This window comes from Odontesthes bonariensis, chromosome 1 (genome assembly GCF_027942865.1).
Source record: "Odontesthes bonariensis isolate fOdoBon6 chromosome 1, fOdoBon6.hap1, whole genome shotgun sequence".
In the NCBI taxonomy this organism is placed as follows: domain Eukaryota; kingdom Metazoa; phylum Chordata; class Actinopteri; order Atheriniformes; family Atherinopsidae; genus Odontesthes; species Odontesthes bonariensis.
In genome coordinates this window covers 9,744,967-9,767,869 of record NC_134506.1, presented here as the reverse complement: position 1 = coordinate 9,767,869, position 22,903 = coordinate 9,744,967, and the positions used below count along the sequence as shown (strand labels likewise).

Below are 22,903 nucleotides of genomic sequence, written 5' to 3'. Positions count from 1 at the left end.
TTCAGATTTTTTTACAAATCCGCCCGACCCAGCTAAACGTCCGAGAGAGACACCCAGAGGCTGTGTGCCAGCAACCGGACAGCAGCAGCAGGCAGCCGAAGGGCCCGGCGGCCCTCGGCCTCGTCCTCCCTCCCCAGCGCCACCACCGGCACCCGGTGCTAGCCAAGAAGAGACAATATCATGCAAACCACCACAGGATTACAATTTTCTTGCCAAGAAGTTGAGTGGTGAGAACTTCACTCGTTCCTGCAAGGCCGCCTGGTTCAGAGAGTGGCCGTGGCTGGAATACATCGCGGCCAGTGATGGCATTGTGTGTGGTGTGTGCAGGTCAGCTGTCAAGCGCAAGTTGGTCGGGTCAGAAGCTGACAGTCCGTTTTTGAAAGATACGGGCTTTTCAAACTGGAGAAAAGCAAAGGAGAAAATCAGAGACCACGAGAAAACACGCATGCATTTAGATGCGACTCAAAGATTGGCTGCATTGAAAACTACGCCAATTAATGCGCTTTTGTCTGAGGCTGCTGCTAAAGAACAAATAACAGCCCGGAAAATGCTGGAGCTCGTTTTCAGCAGCGTGAGATTCCTGGGGCGCCAGGGACTCCCTCTGAGAGGAGCTGCAAATCGGGATGGGGTGTTGTGGCAGCTAGTGGTCGAGAGGGTACGCGCTGATCCTGACCTGCAAAACTGAATGAAGAGGAGGGACAATTGGATGTCGGGCAGCATCCAGAATGAAATTCTGGAGCTGTTTGCCCATGACATCCAGAGGAAAATCGGAGCCAAAGCATCCGAAAGTCCTTTTTTCGGCTTAACTGCTGATGGGATCACCGACGTCAGTGGAAAAGAACAGTTCTCATGCAGTATACAATTTGCAGATAACAATCTTGAAGTCCAGAATTTCTTTCTGGGCTTTTACAACGCTCCAGGCACAACCGCCGAGATGCTTTTTCTGTGCATTAAAGATGTCCTTGTTCGGCTAAATCTACCGCTGGAGAAGCTGAAAGGCTACTGTTTTGATGGAGCCAGCAACATGTCAGGGAGGTTCAAGGGAGTGCAGGCAAGATTAAAGGAAACATGTCCTGACTCCGTGTTTGTCCACTGTGCAAACCACTCTCTGGATTTAGTGTTGCAAGAAGTGGCAAAAGAAGAGCGCCTTGTTGCCGATACACTGAACTTTGTTCGAGAAGTCACAGTTGTGATTAATGATTCAGCAAAGAGAAAAACGTTATACCAGTCTCTTTTTGGATGTGGAGAAGTGATCAACCTGCTTGCCCTGTGCCCAACTCGGTGGTGCGTCAGAGTTGTGGCACTGTCACGGTTGCTGGCATGCTATGGAGAGATGCTGCAGACATTTAGGACCTTGGAGGGTGACAGGACTGTCAAGGGGGAGACGCGTGCCAAAGTGGCAGGATTGCTCAAAAAGGGCACCACTACGCGCACAGTCTTTGGTTTGTTTGCCTGCGTTACCATGTTTACGCCATGTGAATCCGTGGCTCGGTCACTGCAAGGCACCAAAGTCACAGCCCTTGGATCAATGGAAGCTGCCAAACTTCTTTGCCAGCGACTGAACACACTCAGACAAGATGACACCTTCGCTGACCTTGTGGCCAAGACCAAACAATACGCAGAGCGCTACAACTTGAAGCCTCCTCATCCAGTGCGCACCAGCAAGACCCCAGCGCGTTTTCGCCATACAGCGGAGGAGGAGGAACGGGAGTTGGAGAACGAGGGTAAATAAATAGGCCTACATAAATAAATAAATAAATAAATAAATAATGCCAACAGTATTTTAAAATTAATCATAAAGCTCATCGGTCTGTAATGTTGAAAGAATGCAACAAATACGCACACAGAGCGTGCTCTCCAGCATTTGTGGACAGACAGATTTGATCTATCCATAGAAAACGATATCATAGTTCATAATAATGTACTACATCCATGTACGCTTATTTGCGAAATTAGCCTGCAATTAATAATTCATTACAACGGTATATCAACTGACTAAATAACGTATAGGCCTACTTTCATAAGAAACCATATTCATAATTTGAATTTAAATTGAAAATTTAAGGTTGACCCACCCAGCTTAAATAGGCAGCCCATATGGAAACTATTTGTTGGTTGTTGTTTAACTGTTATATTTAACTATTACAGAATATCCAAGCCTGTGGAAGAGGGAATTGTTTGAGGCCCTGGACTTGGTGCGCACAGAGGTGGAGCGGCGCTTTGACCAGGAGGGACTCCGCGTAGCTGCAGGGCGAGAGCAGGCAGTTCTACAGGCGGCCCAAGGGAAACGAGTTGATGTGGGTTCCCTTGAACTGACTTCCTTTTCAAGAGAGCAGCTAAGCCTTGAGCTGGACATCCTGAGCGACGTGTGTAGGGGGCGAGAAGTTAAAACCATTCAGGATGTATTGGCCATTCTGCACACCTTGCAGCCCCACTCCATGCTGCCGGAAGCGGAGAGGCTCATAAAGCTCTGTCTGGCTCTGCCCATTTCTGTCGCGGCATCCGAGCGCTCGTTGTCGGCGTTGCGCAGGTTGAAAACGTGGCTGCGCAATACTATGAAGCAGGAGAGACTCACTCATTTGGCCATTATGAATGCGCATAGCGACCTTCTCGATGAATGCGATGTCTCGACCCTGCTTAAAGAATTTATCAGCAGAACAACGGAGAGAAGGTCTACTTTTGGAAAAGTTTAAAAGCCCTTTCGAGCGCAAAGTAAACCGTTATTTTTCTGAATGTTCCATTAGGCCTATGTTTGTAAAGGCTTGATTATTCTGTTATATTTCTGAATGCTGTAGGCCTATGTTATCGCCTATTAGGCTACAGTATGTTCCTTAATAAAGGCTTGATTAATTAATTAATTTGGTTTCATACATTTTCGTAACAATTAAGATTCTGCGTGTGTTTATGTTTGCCTATATGTGTTATGTATAGGCCCCTAGGCTATTAGGCCTACGTGTCGAGTTCGTTAATCATTGATAGGCTAAGTGTGAGTTTCCCCCCGACCCTCCCAGCAAAAATCCCGCCCCCCCCAGAAAATAGTTCCGACGTCACTGAGTATATGTATGTATGAGAGTGTGTGTAAGAGAGTATGATACTATGTATGTATGAGAGAATAGTAGTATATGTATGAGAGTATGGTTGTATATGTATGAGAGTATGATAGTATATGTTTAAGAGTATATGTATGACAAGCTTATTGTTAGGGATGGCTCAGGTGACCCTTCAACATCCCATTGTTAAGCTGCTATAGGCCCAGACTGCTGGGGCCCCTCATCTCTCACACCTTTCCTCACTTTGCTCTCTTTTTTCCCTCATTTAATTTATCATTTGACATTATTGTGGTCATTAACCTGTGTTTCCCTGTCTCAACAGGTATCCTTTGAATGGTGTTATTGTGTTTGTTGTCCCCTCTTTTCTGTCTTCTCAAACCCTAGCTGGTCGAGGCGGATGGCCACCCTTCCTGAGTCTGGTTCTGCCAGAGGTTTCTTCCTGTTAAAAGGGAGTCGTTTCTCTCCACAGTCGCCTCAGGGACGCTCAGGCCGGGGGATTAGACCGAAGAGAAGTTTTGGTGCAATATGTCGGTTTCCTTAGCAAGGAAATTGTTTTTGAATTGGCTCTGTATGTATGAATTGGACTAATTTTGACTTGAATTAATTGGATTTGATTGGATTATGATTACAATGAATTGGACTGTAATTGGCTTGAATTGAACTGTATTATTGAAGTGGCTTGAGATGACATTTGTTGTGATTTGGTGCTATATAAATAAAACTGAATTGAATTGAATTGTTTGAATACAAATGTGTCAGTCATTGCAATTTCAGGGGCATTTGTTGATTTATGTTCTTAGATTTATAAAACATCTCCACACCAGTATGAAATATTGTTGTTTTAGTGGATTATTTTTTTGTTGTTAAATCCTCCCTACATATTGACTGTAACCCCTCAATCTGAGCTCATCATGCTCTTGGCAAACATTTTTGTTTCCTTGCTCCATATCTTCATGTGTATCTCTCTATCTATCTATCTACATATATATACATATAGATAGATAGAGAGATAGATTATGTGTTCTAAATTAATCTTAAAGGGATATCTGTTGATACTCTTATCAACATAAGAGCAGACAAATATGCTTGCTTTATGCAAATGCATACCATATTTATTCTTGTAACAAATAAAAAATGTACCGGAATGTAACTTTCTTTCACACGTAAGCATCATGTATATATATTAATATGTATCTGTATATATTTGTGCGTGTAATAAATGTAAAAACAATAAAAATTTAAATTTTGTTCCACTTGTGAGTTTGCAACATACCTGGATTTGCTCTGATTCATTTACTTTCTATTTCATTTGTTATTGACAAAAATCAGGCAGGTAACTTTCCACTTGGTCTGTTAGGTGCTTGCTTACAGTATTACAGTAAAAAATTATATAATCTAAGGCTTTCAATTAACTATGTTGTGAGGCCCATATGATTCAACATCAAACACATTTTTTATGATAATAAAATGACTTGACCATAATGAGGCTGACTTGACCATCTGCGGTATGAAATCAGCTGGAACAACAGCCAATTGTTTAGTTAATGCCAGGTTCCACTACGATCATTAGATTGTTTGTGCGGGGTGCAAATCCAGAGCAATGTTTTCTGACATCCTTGATCTCTTTTCCACAGGATGTCTCAATTTCAGTCTTAGAGAATTTCAGATGTGTTCTAACATACTGATATTAGCAAGACTTAGATTTGTCACTCAAACGGGACATATTATGAAAAATAAATAAATAGATTCTGTGCCTCAGAGCAAAACACACAAACTTGGCTATTTTAATTTTACCCCATTCAGATTTGAGATTTAAACTTACAAAACTTACCAAGTTCACTCTCCCTCCTCTGCTCAGCCTTTATAGATGAGGTCTGCCCACTCAAATTCAACCTCCTAGACCAGGGGTCGGCAACCTTTAACAATCATAGAGCTATTTGGACCCAGTTTCCACGGAAAAGAAAACACTAGGAGCCGCAAATACTTTTTCTCTACATCTAAAATGAGTTTTTTTTTTTTTACCTTTACGCTTTGTATAAACAACTTACAAATTCCATGAAGTGCTACAAAGAAAATTAAATTTCATTTATGTAATAAACACATTTTGAACATTTTGAACTCTTAAAAATATGAATAACAATTTAAAAAAAACACGCCGAGTTGCATGTTTCTTTCTCACCACAAATTAGGCATACTGGTAAGCCACTCTCGTCAGAAGTAAATGCAAAAGAATCTGCCCAGGCATCATTAAATATTCTATTTTCTTCATATATTTCTTTTCTTTCATTTCTCCATACTTGGTCTACCTGAGATTGAATAGGCGAGTGTGACATATTTTGAGCAACAAAAAATAATGAAAAATAATAAAACATAATTTAATTTTAATATTTCAAGATCACAATAATCTTCCAATTTAGAACTACAATAAAACATTTTTTTTTAAAAATAACTAACACAAATAAAATACACTTCATTTGGATACTTTTTAATTTATTTTCCCAAGCCACACGGAGCCGCAGCATAAGGATGAAAGAGGTAGGCCAACCATGATAAATCCAAGAAAAAAAAAGTTTCTGAAGACAACAGAACGTTTAATGATACGTGGGCAGATTCATTTGCTTTCACTGCTGACGAGTAGCCTGACTACGTCATACTCACGATTCTAGTCAGAATGTGAGTCTGATACCGCTCAATAGAGATTTGGGTATGGGGCGTGTTTCAACCGAACCAGGAGAAAAAATGCCTCTTCGCTCAATTGGATAGACCTACAACCAATCAGAGCAACATAGTATGTGACGTAGTTTAAGCAACACACACTTGTTGTTGGAAGGACGGCAAAAACATATTTTCTATCGATAAAAGCCTTTATCGCGTTCCTCTGTTCGTCTTTCAAAATGAATGCAATGTGGAGATCCTGTAGAACAGACTCGATGGCAGAATCTCCAGCGGCAGCCGTGTTCAGCTCTTTAGTGACGTAGTCGATAATGTCCCTGTTGATCATCTGTCCATCATCGTATAAAGCCCGCCCTGGCAATCTGATTGGTCCGACCAATTCTTGGTCGGGCATAATGATTTCCCAACTGAGCAGAGCCAGACCGAACTTCCCGACCAAAACTTTTATGGGCGGGGCTAAGTTCGGCTGGCACCCAGGCTAGCTGACGAGACTGGTTTACTAGTATTCTTAATATGTGGTGAGAAATTGGCAAAAGACAAAAAGTAAAATGTTTAAAACATTTCCAGAACAAACACACAACGTTTGCCAAAAAATATCTGAGTGGATTTGCTGCATGTGGATAATTGAAGTTCAGCTTTTTGTTTCATAAATACGAGGAGGGCACAAATAGAAATTGAGTATTTTATTTGAAAGTAAACTTCAACCCAGTGTCTTTTTTTTTCGGAGTTCAAAATGAGGGAAACAGGTCCAAATGGCTCTTCGAGTGTTTAAGGTTTCCGACCCCTGACCTAGACCACTTGGTAAATTGTAAATGGACTGTACTTGTATGACCACTCAAAGCGTTTTTACACTACATGCCACATTCACCCATTCAGTCACATTGCCCATCTTAGTCCATACAGCTACACAGTGCTTCCTACTACATTCATACATGCATCGGTAGGCAACGTGGTGTTCAGTCTCTTGACCAAGGACGATTGGACATGTGACCCAGGGAAGCCGGAGCCTAACCACCGACCTTCCGATTGGTAGGCGACTGCTCTTCCAGCTACAGCCGTCCCCATAGAAGCCAGCTTTGCTTGGAAATGTTCTATCAGCTGTACTGAGAAGCATGCATCTTACATCTACATCAGCTTCAGAGGAGCTCAAGTGGATATAAGAGCCAAATGGAAAAAAACATATTTGGTTAATGAATTAATTTGGGTAATGAACCAGCAAGAGTTAGCAAAAGACTGTATGAGCAGCAACCACTTTTCATCTGAGTGTATTAGCAACGCTGGACTTGCAAAGAAAATGTGCCACGGATAGGGAACAGTTCCTGAACTTTAGATGAGGGACTTGTGAGTAATGAAATCATTTCTAAGGACTTATTTATTTATTTATTTGTTTGTGTGTTTGTTAAATTTTCTATTTAGCAGTAGTTATTGCTAACAGCATAGGTAACAAAGTATGCCAATCTCTTAGGAGTTGAATAGTTCATTTCTGTAATTTGGACAACCTGCGGCTTTGTGGATAAGGTGTGTTTTTAACACAACACCAGTCCTCTAATCACTCTCACTTTCTACATTCAACACCAGATGCCTCTCTCAGTGTATTAACAGTGCATTACTGGTATGTTTCTGAACAAGATGTAGGTCTTCAAGTACAATTATTTTAAGATTAAGAATAAATGTATTGGTCATGCATACACACAAAATTTGTCCTCCGCTTTTAACCCATCCAGGTTGGCAGCTGTTAACACACATGCACAGGGTCGCACACTCAGAGACAGATGCCAACCTGGAGAAGTGGGCAGCCATTCAAAGCACCCGGGGAGCATGGGGGTACAGTGCCTTGCTCAAGGCCACCTCGGCCATGACAAGGAGGTGGACTGACACCCCTCCAGCTGTCAGTTCCACCAATCTTTCTTGAGTGGCGAGAGTGGGAATTGATCCGCCAACTCTCTGGTTATTGGACGACTGACTCTAACCACTGAGCCACAGCCGCCCAAAACAAAGGCAAAATGTGTAAGTGCAGTAATCAATGGTACACATGTATTACTATGAGTTATTCTGCATACATCTCCGGCCTGGTCCATTAATGTTGATGAGAAAGCATTGTTTGCTAGCATGTTTTGCTAGTTTATAGCGCTACAGTGCTAAACAATTTCCCTCTCAAATCTATAGTGTAACTATCTTTGTACATATAGAGTTAGAGTCGTATTGGTAGGAGCGGAGGAATAGCTTCGATATATTTGCGTTTAGTACATTTAATTGCATACCAGATGCCTCTCAGGAAAGTTGTTTCAATAGAGGTTCGAGAAGGACTTCTATGCTGAAGCTAAATGATATTCTGACCCAAGCCTGTCTCATACATTTCAAGGGTATCAGGGAATTGCACAAAATTGTCAGAAAAATAATAATATGTCTATTTAAAATAAACATTTGTTCATTCTTGCTAGGTTGATGGAGCATTTCTCTTTGTTGTGGCTTCAAGCCAGTATCTTCTTGAAGGGTTAAGGGCAGATCAATCTTTATGTATTTATACATTGGCAATGGTTAAGTAGGTCCAGGGCTTTGCAGGGATCCACCCCTGGTACATTAAGTCCACAAAGTTTTTGGAAGTACTTTCAATCAGAATAATGCATATATTGTGGAAGTTGCCTTTAGGCGAAAAGATGAGCCGAAAACTTCTCACATTAAGACTCTGTGAGTCGCGTTTATTAACTGACCAAAAACTGACAGTTCCAACTGACAAAAACTGACAGTTCCAACTGACAGCTCGCGCATCAACAGAACAGTTGTTATCATGAAACGTCACCGGATCTCTTAAAGAGACCGCAACTATTAAATACATCATAACATTAAAGACGATGAACCAACAACATAACAGATAACAGAACACATATAAGAAAGTGAATTATGCCGTCAGTGTTGAGAGCACTACACATGCCCCCCCAGAATTCACTCTAACAGAAAACCTGATAAAAAAATATCAACGGCGTGGGGGGGCGAATCAAACGTCCAGTGCGGCTCCGCCGAATTTGAGAGTGCGGAACCGCCCCCTCAGTGGCTGTCTGTGGGGCTCCCCTGCGGCATGGTCGAGGAGCAGGAGGAACGGAAAGGGGGGGCCTAGTCAGAGGCCGTCCCCGTTTTGGGGGCTGCGCCAACTCAACTGGCCTGGCCAGATCAAGGTGAGCTGGTTTAAGGCGGTCCACAGAAATACACTCCGGTTTGCCCCCAATGTCCACCACAAAGTGCTTGTCCCCAGTTTCCACAACACGGAAAGGGCCCTCGTAAGGCGGACGGAGAGGTCCGCGGTGCCCATCCACACGAATGAAAACATACCCAGCAGACTGTAGGCCACTGGGGACGTGAGAGTTTGGTAGACCATGGCAGGAGGTAGCAAGTGGATCAAACAGCTTGGCATTGTCTAACAGGCTGGAGCGCTGGAGTGTGGCTGACCAAGGGGTCGTGGTGCTGGGGACGAAATCCCCGGGGACCCGCAGTGGCTGACCATAGACCAGCTCTGCGGAGGAGGCCTGGAGGTCTTCCTTCGGCGCTGTCCTGATGCCCAGCATGACCCATGGGAGCTTGTCAGCCCAGGAACTGTCCTTCAGGCTGGCACGCAGGGAGGCTTTCATGGACCTGTGAAATCGTTCACAGAGGCCATTGCTCTGGGGGTGGTAGGCCGTGGTGCGGTGGAGTTTAACTCCCAAGCTCCCTGCGACAGCGTTCCAAAGCTCGGAAGTAAACTGTGCGCCACGGTCTGAGGAGATGTCTGAAGGGGCGCCAAAACGGGACACCCAGGTGCCAATAAATGCCCGTGCCACGTCCGCTGATGTTATGGATGACAGTGGAACAGCCTCTGCCCACCGTGTGGTCCTGTCGACCATAGTGAGCACATGAGTGTAACCCTGCGAGGGTGGAAGTGGGCCAACTAGGTCGATGTTGACGTGGTCGAAACGTCGTTCAGGCACTTGAAATTGTTCCAGTGGCGCTTTGGTGTGGCGGTGTACTTTGGCACGTTGGCACTCTACACAGGTGTTCGCCCAGTCCCTCACGTCCTTTTTAAGTCCGTGCCACACAAACTTTGCTGCCATCAGCCGTTGTGAGGCCTTGGTTCCGGGGTGTGAGAGGCTATGGATGGCGTCGAAAACAGGCCGCCTCCACTTTGCAGGCACAACAGGCCTAGGGGAGCCCATAGAGATGTCGCAAAGCAGAGTGGTGCCAGCGTCGTCGAATGCCACATCCTGAAGCTGCAGCCCAGTAGCGGATGAACGGCAAGCCTGCACGTCCGGGTCTGTGGCCTGCTCCGTTGCCATGCTGCCGTAGTCCAAACCGAGGTGGACCGCCCCCGCAACAGCACGGGAGAGGCAGTCTGCAACCTGGTTGTGCTTCCCAGAAAGGTGTGCAATGTCCGTCGTGAACTCTGAGATGTAAGTCAGCTGCCGCTGTTGCCTGCCGGACCATGGCTGAGTGACTTTGGACATGGCGAAGGTCAGAGGCTTGTGGTCCACAAAAACGGTGAACTGGCGTCCTTCCAGCAGTGAACGAAAGTGTCGGATGGCGAGGTACACTCCAAGTAGCTCCCGGTCGAAAGTGCTATACTTCCGTTCACTGGGACGTAACTGTCTGCTGAAAAAGGCGAGAGGCTGCCAAGCATTATCCACCCACTGCTCGTAAACCGCACCGACCGCGTAGTCCGAGGCGTCCGTGGTAAGTGCGATTGGGGCAGAGGAGGCGGGATGGGCCAACATGGCAGCCTTAGCCAGGGCTGTCTTAGCGTCCACAAAAGCCTTGTTTCTTTCCGGGTTCCAGTCCACAGTGTGCTTAGGCTTGGCACCTTTCAGAGCCTCGTACAGGGGATGCATGGTTTGGGCAGCCCTGGGGAGAAAACGGTGGTAAAAGTTAACCATGCCAAGGAACTCCTGTAAGGCTCTGACAGTGACTAGGCGTGGAAAAGTGGTGATGGCCTCCACTTTTGACGGAAGGGGAACAACCCCGTCCTTCGTGACTCTGTGCCCCAGAAAGTCTATGGTGGACCGACCGAACTCGCACTTGGCTGGATTGATGATGAGCCCGTGTTCGGTAAGTCGCTCGAACAGAGTGCGAAGGTGCAAAAGGTGCTCTGGAGGTGATGAACTGGCCACGAGGATGTCGTCAAGGTACACAAACAGAAAAGGCAGATCCCGTAACACAGAGTCCATGAGCCGCTGGAATGTTTGAGCAGCATTTTTGAGCCCAAATGGTGTGCGCAGGAACTCAAACAAACCAAACGGTGTGATTACAGCTGTTTTTGGAATGTCGCGAGGGTGTACGGGCACTTGATGGTATCCTCTGATCAGGTCCACCTTCGAAAACATGACCTTACCAGCCAGGTTCGCTGAAAAATCCTGGATGTGCGGCACTGGGTAGCGGTCAGGCGTTGTCGCGTCGTTGAGCCGTCGGTAGTCCCCGCAAGGACGCCAGCCCCCCCCTGGTTTGGGGACGAGGTGTAGGGGAGAGGCCCAAGGACTGTTGGAGCGTCGAACAATCCCCAGGCGCTCCATGGACTCGAACTCTGTCTTGGCTACGGCAAGCTTGTTCGGCTCGAGGCGTCGAGCACGGGCGTACACAGGTGGGCCAGTGGTGTCGATGTGGTGCTCTACACCGTGCTTGGCTGTAGAAGAGGAGAAAGTGGGCTGGGTGAGTGCTGGAAACTCAGCGAGCAGCCGTTGGAAACTGTCCGTGACAGAGAGCAGGCTGGAGAGGTGTTCTGCGCCAGAGTCGCTGAGCGCGCAGGCATAAGAACAGAAAGTGACGGCGTCGATCAAGCGCTGATTTTTAATGTCCACTAACAGTCCAAATGCACACAAAAAATCTGATCCTAAGAGGGGAACAGCGACTTTGGCAGTCACAAAGTCCCAGCCGAAGCATTGGCCGTCAAAACACAGTTCAACATGCCTTGTGCCGTATGTACGGATAGGGCTTCCATTGGCGGCTTCCATGGGGGGGCTGTGGGTGTCAGCCACCACGTCCACCTGTGAAGCAGGAAGTAGACTCCGCTGTGCCCCTGTGTCGCAGAGGAATCGCCGGCGGAGTCGTGGATGAAGAGCAGCCCGCCAGCATGGCCGACGCTCACGGCCACTAGTGAGCGCCGGCCTTGGCGTTTCCCGCTCCACTGAAGCTGCATGGAGAGCGGCATCGTTTGGCCTTGGGGCCAAACCTGGCATGGTAGTAGCACACACCTGAAGACTGCTGCCGACGCGGGGCTGCTGCTGCGATGAGCATGTGATCATCGGATATTTCTGATACAGCAACAGCACCAGCAGGAAGAAGGGCAGCTGCGCAGGGCTGTTGACTAGCCACCCAGATAGCAAAACTCTTTTGGCCCGTATCCGGCCCACACCTGACATGTTCATCCGGCCCACATACGGTATGGAATGATGGCACTTGTGCGGTCCGCACACGTTTGCCAGAAGTGGGCCACAACCAAGCCATCACAATGCCAGATGTCAGCCAAAATCAGCCCAAATGAACCAGCACTCAACCGGATGTGGGCCACTGTACAAAACTCTTTTGGCCCGTATCCGGCCCACAGCTGACATGTTCATCCGGCCCACATACAGCATGGAATGATGGCACTTGGGCGGTCCGCACACGTTTGCCAGAAGTGGGCCGCAACCAAGCCATCACGATGCCAGATGTCAGCCAAAATAAACCAGCACTCAACCGGATGTGGGCCACTGTACACTTTAATTCTGGTCAGAACTGGTTTACACACTATGACCTTGACTAACCTGCACACTTGGGGAGTCACAACCATGATAAAATAGTATGTCAAATATGAAAACACAGAATGGTCTCAATTTGTGGCTACATGCCATTATGGTAACCCCAGATACCATTTGAATGATGGCATGCAGTGGGACTCATCTTGGCGTCAATGATGAGGAAACTGAAGAAATGACCAAACACGAGAAGTGGGTGTGATTTTTTTATTTTAAAACATAATGGCAAAAAAAAAAAGAAAAAAAAAAAAAGAGTTGGCGACCTACAAAAATCCAAATCCGTCTTCCGTCCCTTTAAGAAATACACAAAAGAACAAATTTAGTTGATTCAGTAAAGTATATTCAGTATAAGGTGGCAGTGAATTGCAAAACACAAAACCAGGATAAACAAAAAAGGCTGTGTGAAATTATATTAAGTTTAGAAAACTTCAAAACCTAGTCTGTTTTTAATTACAATTAATCTGAAGCTAAACCCAATATCTGCTTGCTCAACCTCATTCTGTTCAGACAATGGAAGTTGGGTAACAGGCAATGTGAACTGGAGTAAAGCAGCTTCAAACACTCAGACAAACTTCACATTTAACCTTAACATTTAAGTTACAGTAATAACTCATGTTTATGTTAAAGGTGATTTTTTGCTTTTGATATTTTGGAATATATTGAAATTAAACTCAGGAGCTGCATACACCCCGCACACATGCTGGCAGCTTCATCTTGATTTCTGCTGTCGAACAGCATCGCATATTGCAAAATAGGTATCGTAGCCGACTTACGTGTGTGCTGTGATGAACTCCTTCTCTCCTCCCACCATCCCGGTCTCCGGCGAGATGAAGCCACCTTTTTATGTAGGCCTCCACCTCCTGGTCAGTGGCAGTGGCCGTTAGTTGGTTGTTTCTGACCGTTCCTAAAAAATGAGAAAACAGTAAAGTTTTAGACAGATTACACACAATGGTGAGAAATGCATGCCATGCTATATCCTGCCCATAGCTGGGCAGCAATGATGAATGTAGTTTGCAAACAGTTTAGCCATGCCCATGACCAGCCCATTACTAAAATTGGAGGAAAACTGCCCTTCACCTGATGAACTGATTGATTAATCAACAATCAATGCCATTATATTGCAACAGAATAGAATATTGTCTGCTACCACACTGATGCATATTGATAAAGCGATTATGATTAATTTCAGCACCCCTAGCAACTACTCAGGATCATGAAAGAAAAGGAAAACCCTAACTCAGTCATAAAACGCATCACAATGAAATATAACACAATTAACACTTACCAGTGATGACATCTTTTATTTGGAGGCTGTGGAAAGCCGTTTTCCATTTACGCCTCGCCAGTTGAGCTGCTTGGCCAGCAGTATCTCATGATTCTCCAGACCGCATCTTTAATGTCAACCCCACCGATGACAGTCAAAGCAGTAATCTCAGGGGAAAAAAAAGAGAAAAAAAAGGCAGTATTAGTACCACAGTTTTAGAGAAAATGTTTAGACTAAATAATCAATTTCAGTAAGTGAAATCAGTGTACTGTGGTTTCTTTATTTTTCACCCGAGGTGTCCCAACTTAGCTTCATTTTTGCTGCGCATGAGGAGTTTTGTTACCCACAGATGTACAAACCATACACCCTTTCCTTTAGAACAGTCCTCAACATCTCTGTACAGTTACAGTTCAATTGGATTGTTTTTTGATAAGGTTTCGATATTGCTTAATCATAACCGAACAGAAAAAAAGTTCCCGTACACGTGCATCAATAACATAGCATGCTAAGCTAACACAACGAAAGTCCTCGGTCGCAAAAACAAAAGAAAGCAAACCCTCCAGTCCCAGCGGTCTGGGAACAACTTCAGACTCATACTAATGACCATAGAACAAGCAGTGTTTCTTTTTGAAAAATGGCATCAACCTCACTCGTGGCTGTATTTTGGTCGCAGCATCAAGCTTACAGCACTATGGTCGTTTTGAAAAGTAATTACATTTCAACTATAGCCAATTTCAGCTAACCCTATCTGAAGAGGTACAATGCCACTTGTAGACACAGCAGGTTTGTATAGTTTAAGAGAAACAAAGCTAACACATCTCACACATAAAATTAAATAAGCTGAGCCGAACTTACCTTCAACTTTTATGTGGATCCCAGCAGGCTGAATGCGGCCAGTTTCTTCTGCAAGGTAGCTGGGTCACGATGAAGTGCTGCCTCAGCCAATCAGAGTGGCGTTGACCGATTCAAATGTTAACGGTCGTGTTCCAAACTCCCCCGCAAATTTGGAACAAATCACACTGAGGGGGCGTGGTAGTGAAAAAAAAAACAGTCTAACTTCTCTTCAGGTAAAACTTGCAGTTTTTTGTGGAATAAGAATGTGTTTGCCCAGCTCACAGTAAACCCACAACAAAGGTGGGCCAAGTTTATTTGTGGACCACTTTAGGCTCACATCCGGATTACTCTTTTCTTATTTGCCATGTTTTGGCCAAAACTAGCCCAAATATGTTTCAACATAGGTGGGCCAAGTGTGTTTCTTTATATGTGAGCCACTCTAAGGCTAACATCCGGATTACTTGATGCTCAGGAAACACTTGTCAGCCTCAGCAGCCAGTTCTCTACAATCAGTGCTGGCAGTGTTGGCCAAAGCAGCTCTCACATGAGCAGGCAGTTGGCGCAGGAAAAGGTGGAGGAAAAGGAAATCTGGCTTGTTGTCACCGAGCAGATCGAGCATTCGGTCCATTAGCTCTGAGGGCTTGCTGTCACCGAGCCCTTGAAGAGAGAAAAGCCTGCTAGCCCTCTCTGTGTCAGATAGTTCGAATGTTTTCAGTAAGTATTCTTTCAGAGTTTCATACTTTCTCGTCAGAGGAGGACGTTTAAGAAGGCTCACTACTCTCGATGCCGTAGAACTTCCGAGAGCAGATACCACATAGTAGTATTTCGTTTCGTCGGCCGTTTACGCAAGGCAAACTGTGCCTCAGTCTGAGCGAACCAGGCAGAAGAAGACGATTCCCAGAATTCGGGGAGCTTGAGAGACACAGCGTTTGCGGTCATGGCGATCTGGATACGTCCAGTAAACAAACGTCGGGGTCACCAGTGTGGAAGTTGCCTTTAGGCGAAAAGATGAGCCGAAAACTTCTCACATTAAGACTCTGTGAGTCGCGTTTATTAACTGACCAAAAACTCACAGTTCCAACTGACAAAAACTGACAGTTCCAACTGACAAAAACTGACAGTTCCAACTGACAGCTCGCGCATCAACAGAACAGTTGTTATCATGAAACGTCACCGGATCTCTTAAAGAGACCGCAACTATTAAATACATCATAACATTAAAGACGATGAACCAACAACATAACAGATAACAGAACACATATAAGAAAGTGAATTATGCCGTCAGTGTTGAGAGCACTACAATATGGCAAAAAGGAGTACCTCACTTTGAAAATGCACAAGTACGAATCTTTAGTTATGCCTCGCATGTCTTTCCAAAACGAGGCATACTTTATAAACTCACTTTCTTCATTGTTGTAGCTCCATCAGTGTAACATCAAAAGGTCCATAAGCAGTTTGAGACATGTACTGTTTCCCATTCATCAGAAAGCAAGCGAAGGCATCAGCATAATATCTGAATAAGCCTGGTGTTCTTCGATAACATTTTGTGACTTAACTGTAAAAACATTTGTTGGTCATGGGGGTGGCCTCATATCAGTAACAATACACCTTTCACTGTAGTTTCAGTGTATAGGCAAAAAAATCTGATACATTAAAAATATAGCTTACCAGTTCTGATGATGGTGGTGAATTATTCTGTTTCATCTGTTGCATGTTACTGCTCTCAATATTTCAGGTTTTTAATTTTTGTGAGGCACATTAACCATGGATTACACAAAATTGTGTTTGTGGTCATCACCAGAAGCATACCTATGTTAAAAAACAGTTGTGTTGGCTGCTGCGTTGCAGCGAAGCAGCAGCAGCAAGGTTGCTGGCGTGAATAAAAATGTAGCCATGACACAGCAGTTCAACAAAGCACACGCCACACATTGGCCCTCATTTATCAAGCCGTCGTAGAAAGCATCGTAGATATGAGCGGAGAACTCGTCGTACGCAGAGGCTCAAGTGAGATTTACAGAACATGCGTACCACACCAATCCCATCGTAAGACCGAGCGGCTGTTGATAAATCCGGTGGCTGAAATCCATCGTAATGATCCTAACCACGCCTTCTACAAAAGGGGGTTGAGAGGCCGCACCTCTAGAATTTGCGACATGGATAGACGAAAGGCGGCAAAGAAACGCTGTCAACAGCGTTGGAGATGTAAATCGCAGACCGGACGAGTTATGTATTTTCCCCTACTGTGATGGTCAATAAAATGTGATAAACTCCAGATTAAATTAAATCTAAAATTGAGCGATGTTTTACTTTTTCTCCAGTAAGATCAGGAAGAAGTGGTCCGATATGAAAAAGAAGGTCGCAGCTCTCCGACGCAGCATGTCACAAACGGGGGGGGGGGGGGAAATCCAGGTTTGGATTTGAGTGCCTTGGAGGAGAGGGTGGCTGGCGTGATCGGAGCACCCATGCTAGAGCTCGAGAATGGTAAGAATGACTGCACACCCAAGACGTTTAAATAAAACAGTTGCTTTAATTTTCAACACAAATGAGGTTCCTAATCAAACTAATATTTTTCATTCACAGATGAATCCGAAGTGGCATCCGGGCAACCTGACCCGCGCAACGAATACGCGGCCCGTCAACATCCGAAGCGTCTGCCTCTGCCTCTGCCCCCCGGTCTGCAGCGTCACACCGGCCAGCCGTGTTAACCACAGAGGTCCTAGAAAGACAAACAGAGATCGTGAAGTGGATGATGGCTTTAACACACACCATGCAATCTATCGACAGTACATTGAAAGACATAAATGAAACACTGAAGTCACAGAATAAATGCTGAAAGAAATCGTTGTTCTCCTTTCTTTTTTCCTTGAATAACAGAATGCTTACCAAAAGTCAGAATAGCTGAATAAGTTCCTCTCTCCTCCTGAGCGCTCTTGGCTGTGCAGGCTGGTGGTAGGGATCTCTGGGTACGGGGTACTCTGGATGTACATCTGGAAATGGCACTCCATTTTTTTGGGCAATGTTATGGAGATCCCCGCATGCAATAATAATATTGCATACCTTTTCGGGCGGATAGGGTTCCCACGGCAGCCGAGAGACAGATCCAGCTTTAGGAGCCCTATACACCTCTCCACAGTGGCACGCGTGCGCGATTGCGCAGTGTTAAAGCGCCTCTCCTGTTCGGTGTGAGGGTGCACGGTTGAATAATGAGCCATCACTCTTCCAATTACGGAGTTGTACTTGTTTAATTTATTTAATTTGCGTTTATGTTTATATTTATGTTGAAGTCAAATAAAACATGGGCCTTCTTTAAAGTGATAAGTCTGTAATTTTAACCTAGGGATTTGTTGCGACTCCTGAGCACGCACTAGTGACGCTGCTGTATTGCAGTCACCGCAAGTCAAAATGGAAAAGTGCGTACACGGCCTCAGACCTGTCGTGGCGATTTCATCTTTCCTGCGCTCACGATGGATTTGATAAATGCCAACCTTTGCGCAGAAAAGAACGTACACACGACCTACGCACGTTTTTCGTCTTACGCAAGTTTGCCAATGCTCCCATGTGAAACATTAAAGAACTGTGTTGCTTGTTCAAGAAAACACTTTAGAATTACTTTAGCTCCTATGAAGAAATAGTCATGTGAGTGATATTACCCTCCTTCTGCCCATTGGTAGTTTAAAGATGGCCCCTATGGGTCATATTTTAGGTATAAACAAAAAACATTTTCGATACTTTGATTGGAGAACTTGTTGGGCTTCCTGATTCCCTGATTATAAGGGTAAATTAAGCTGCATTTGGGTGAATAAATAATTCATTTCTGACAAAGTTGCGTGTATTTTCTTTTTCCTCTGTCTGATTTTGGCATAGTATTCATTTTGACAAGACTCCTGCTTATAAGGTACATATGGTTGAAAACATGTCATACTGTGCCTCATGGGGACAGATAAAGAGTATTGCAACCCAAAAATGATGTGTTTTTTTTCTCTGGTTCGGTGGTAATAGACTTACAGCTCCAGGCTAGCATCTCCGAATGTCCCTGTCAACTCTTTGAGACATTCGCATGCTTACATACAAAAACACACACACCAACATTATACCCAGCCAATTTACAGCCCAGTGGATCTCCTGATTGTGTTTGTAGCTAAGTCCAATTGGCGCCTTTCCAAAACGCTATTGAGCATATTCCCTCTCTCTGTTTTCTTTATCGCCCTATCAAGATATTTCCCCTGATACAGGTGAGAAAGAAAAATTGTATCTGGATAATGAACTCACACCTTCCTCCCTTTTCTCTGCCTAGCATTTTATGAAGCCTATATCTGCTTTTCCGCCCCTATGTGTGCAAATCATCAACAGGTTTAAAGATCATGTGTAATTAGTGGAAAAAGACTGATTTGGGGAGGCAAAAGAGTTTCACAGTTGGTAATAGATATATTGCACATCCTGAAAGTTATTTGAATGATGAGACAGAGAGTAACATTGGAGGACAAAGACATATAGAGAGTGAATTAAGGCAAGAAAGTTTTTTTTTCTTTTTTTTGGGGGGGGGGGGTCAATAGAAATGAGGGAGTCTGTGTCGTGTCAATCTAACAGCTTGTTCTTGTTCAAGTGGGACACACTCCAGACTGCTTGGTGGAGCCACAGCCATATTGACATTCCACTTTATTGAGATTTAGTGGGTCTACATGGATTCGACTCATCCTGTGCAGTCTGTCACATGCCATGATAAAGAATGAAAGATGACAGGTTTGGCGCCAAATTCTCTCACTTTGCTGCTCACTGTCGTTAGGGGGCCAAAGACTATGACATGAGCAGCCAGGGGATCTAAATATGGCAGTTAGGCAGAATTATCACAATGGGGAAAGAAAGAATGATGGCTTCTTAGAACATACAGACGTACAACTGAAAAAGTTTAAATGTTACTGAATCTCAACAGAATTACATGTGCTGTACAGCAATAACACACGACAGGAGAAGTGAGTACCATTGATCATCTTGTTATTGTACAATCTAATAAGATGTAACAATATCATTGAAAAAAACCTGAGTTCTGACATTCATTTGGATGCTTTAAAAATATATCTCACCTGTTCTGATGATGGTAATTAATCATTTCTAGTTCATTTGAGCTGTTGCATGTTACTGCTCTGAATGTTTCAGGTCTTTACTTTTTGAGTCACATAAACCATGGCTTACACAAAACTCTGTTTCTGATCATCACCAGAGGCATACCTACTTTAAAAAACAGTTTTGCAGGCTTGTGTACCTCAACTGCAGCAGAGCAGCAGCATGAAGGTTACTGAGGTGAATAAAATCATAGCCACGCGACACAGTAGTTCAGCAAAGCACACACCAACAACACACAACTCTCCCATGTTGTGGGAGTCATTAAAGAACTTTGCTGCTTTTGACTTTTGCTACTATGACCAAATAGTCATGTGAGTGATACCATCCTCCTGCTGCCTGTTGATAGTTTAGAAAGGGCTCCTATGGGTATAAACAATTAACATATTTGGTCGTTTTGATTGGAAAACTTTTTGGGCTTCCTGATTCATTCAGGAACCATAGAGATGACTTGGCCTCTGAACGTTATGGAATTCAATCTATTTAGGCGTCCATGGTGGCCCCACCCAGGAACTCATGTTAACAAAACACGACCCACACAGTAGGAAGCCTGCTCTTGGCCAAAAACACAACACAGCTCATATGTGAACAATGCAAGATGGCGCTACCAGACTGTTGTTATGTGTAGGGTGGCATCCAAGTCACATGACGGGGTCCATGACCCATAAATAGTCTAATGTGAGACTCTTAACCATGTAGGCATATATTATTATTTCTAACCTTAACCCTTGCAAGTACAAGTTAAGTTAAAAAAGGCAACAACTTTGGAAAATGTCTTTGATGGGTCTCAAACTTAACTCTTAACTCCAGCATGAATAACTCCTTCCCTCACTCACTCGCACCTCATTATGAATCCATCCATCCATCCATTTTCTATACCCGCTGAATCCATCGGTCGGGTCACAGGGGGGTTGGAGTCTATCCCAGCATTCATCGGGCGACAGGCGGGGTACACCATGGACAGGCCGCCAGTCCATCACAGGGCCACACAGAGACGAACGACTGCACACACACTCATACTTCATTATGAATCAACAGTGTCAAATGTCTACTAAATATTTTTCCATCTTTTAAGAGATTTAGCAAGAGTGAGATTTGTTGCTGTAGGCGTGCTTTTCATGTTGTGGCTCAGTGGCGTATAATTATAGTAGGTCTAACTTGTTTGCATTATGTCAATCTGATATCACAGAAAAGAAAAGAAAAAAAGTGAAAAGTAAATTAAAGTTACAGAGATGCAATCATCAAAATGGGTGGTATTTCATTCTGCAAACTGTGACTGCAGTAACAGCACCATGTAACTCTAAAGCTGAGAAAAAAATACTTGAACATTACCGTACATTACAGTTAGCCTTTTTTAGAAGATTTTTTTATCCCGCACACATTCTTTAACTTGGAGCTCAATGCCAAATACAGGGTAACAAAAAAACCCAACTTATATCTGGAATTAACTAAATGAACTCAAATAGTTGGTTTTCATACTGTTTTTAACTTGTGTAAAACAAACTGTTTGAGGTCAGCCATGTGTTTCTGTCACGCTCACAGATTATAGACATTTTCTGGACTCGATTAATTTCCTGTTTTATTTTGTTAACCTCTGTGTCATCCTCATTTCACTTCCACTTCATGTTAAGTTTTCCACCAGTCTCAGCCACACCTGGTTGCCATCACTAATCATTGACTCAGTACTACTTATGCTCCCAGCATTCCAGACTGACCTTGCCAGATTGTCTAGGTTCCTTTGTTCCAAGCTCTCTAACGTTCTCAAAGTGAATGTATACCTGTCTTTGACCTTTTTCCTGTGTTTTTTGACCCTGCTCTTGCCTTGCCCGGTTTGATACCTTTGCCAGTGGTTTTTGGACTCTGCCTTTGCCCAGCCCTGCCTGTACTTTTGCCCCGCGGATTGCCTTCCTGTGTATGACCTCTTCTTGTCCTGCATTGAAGTGTGTTTGATCTCTGCACTTGAGTCTCCAAGCCTGCTCGTTACAGTTTCTATCTGAGAAAAAAACATTTTCCATGACTGTTCTAAACAGAAAGGAACATTTTGGAAATTTCCGGCATTTTCTTTTCATAAAACTGAAGGAGAATGAATGCAGTGATTTAGTAATTCTATTTATTTTTCTTTCTTTCAACCTTTCTTTCATCCTTTCTTTTTTCTTGCTTACTTTCTTTCTTTCAACCTTTTTGCATTTAAAATGGTGGTAATAATATATTTAATAGGATTTCAGCACAGTGAATGCTTTGAAAATTTCCCTTTAATGCCATGTCTGTGACTGATATTTGTGAGATGGTTTCATTGTTTGTGTCTTCAAATTTCCACTGATTTCCCCACTGGAGTATGTAACTTTTAGAGACGTGATCTGCAGAAATACTGACAGGCTCTGCACTTAGATATGAATAACCAAACAGTTATGGCGGGTGCTTTTTGTATATCAACTTTTATTTCAAATTTGAAAAAGATGAACACAAGACACAGAGGAAAATTCTTTATTAAAAAATCATTTAAAATCAGATAAAACTTAGACACAATGCAAATTACAAGAACACAGGACTAAACAACTTAGACAGAATATATCAAGCAGATAAGAATTTATAAGGATCCAAGTTACTTTGTGTCAAAAACCCTGACACATGAAGTATCTCTTTTGTTCCATTTCTGATAAGTTAATGAAACCATTTGACCTGCCAGCTTTAGTAAGTTAATGACCAAATTAGATATCCTTACTCAAGGGGTAAATTGTTACTTGTTATGTAAGTAAGTAAGCCAATAATGTCAAGTGTTTTTATAGGGCTTTCTGTGGGTTAAGGTTATTGCTCATTAGCAGTGGTAGGATTCTATTGTGGTCAGCCTGGGTGCATTTCAAGATATTTAAATGAGCAGGTAAAGTATCCTTAAAAAAAGGTTAAGTGATTATGGTACGGTATCTATATGTTTCAAATTAAATTGAAAAAAATTATAAATGAGAATGAAAATAGACATAAAACATTGTGTGTGACACAATGATTTGCCTCATAGCAAGTATATTCCTGGTTTGGGTTTGAGTTGGGGCTTTTCTCTGTGGAGTTTACGTGTCATTCCGATGTCTGCACAAGTTTTCTGCCGCTGTCCAAAAACTTACATGTTAGAATAATTGATTATTTTAAACTGACTGTGAGTTTGAGCATACATTATTGGTGGCTCTATTATAAACTACAGCAACGTATATCCTGGGCTC

At 43.7% G+C, this 22,903-nt stretch overlaps 1 protein-coding gene across 1 annotated transcript; it reads left to right on the top strand.

Moving 5' to 3' along the window:
* Nucleotides 1-706: 706 nt before the first annotated feature.
* Nucleotides 707-2,693, top strand: LOC142383318 (zinc finger MYM-type protein 1-like). The gene is made up of 2 exons (XM_075469180.1): nucleotides 707-1,724; nucleotides 2,149-2,693. Exons 1-2 carry the CDS (start codon nucleotides 707-709, stop codon nucleotides 2,691-2,693), a joined length of 1,563 nt encoding a protein of 520 aa, XP_075325295.1.
* Nucleotides 2,694-22,903: the final 20,210 nt, after the last annotated feature.

Excerpts from the sequence above, each read along its gene's own strand:
- LOC142383318 (XM_075469180.1), top strand. The coding sequence starts at position 707 with ATGTCGGGCAGCATCCAGAATGAAATTCTGGAGCTGTTTGCCCATGAC. Across the intron at positions 1,725-2,148 it reads ACGGGAGTTGGAGAACGAGG|AATATCCAAGCCTGTGGAAG; the intron begins GTAAATAAATAG and ends TAACTATTACAG.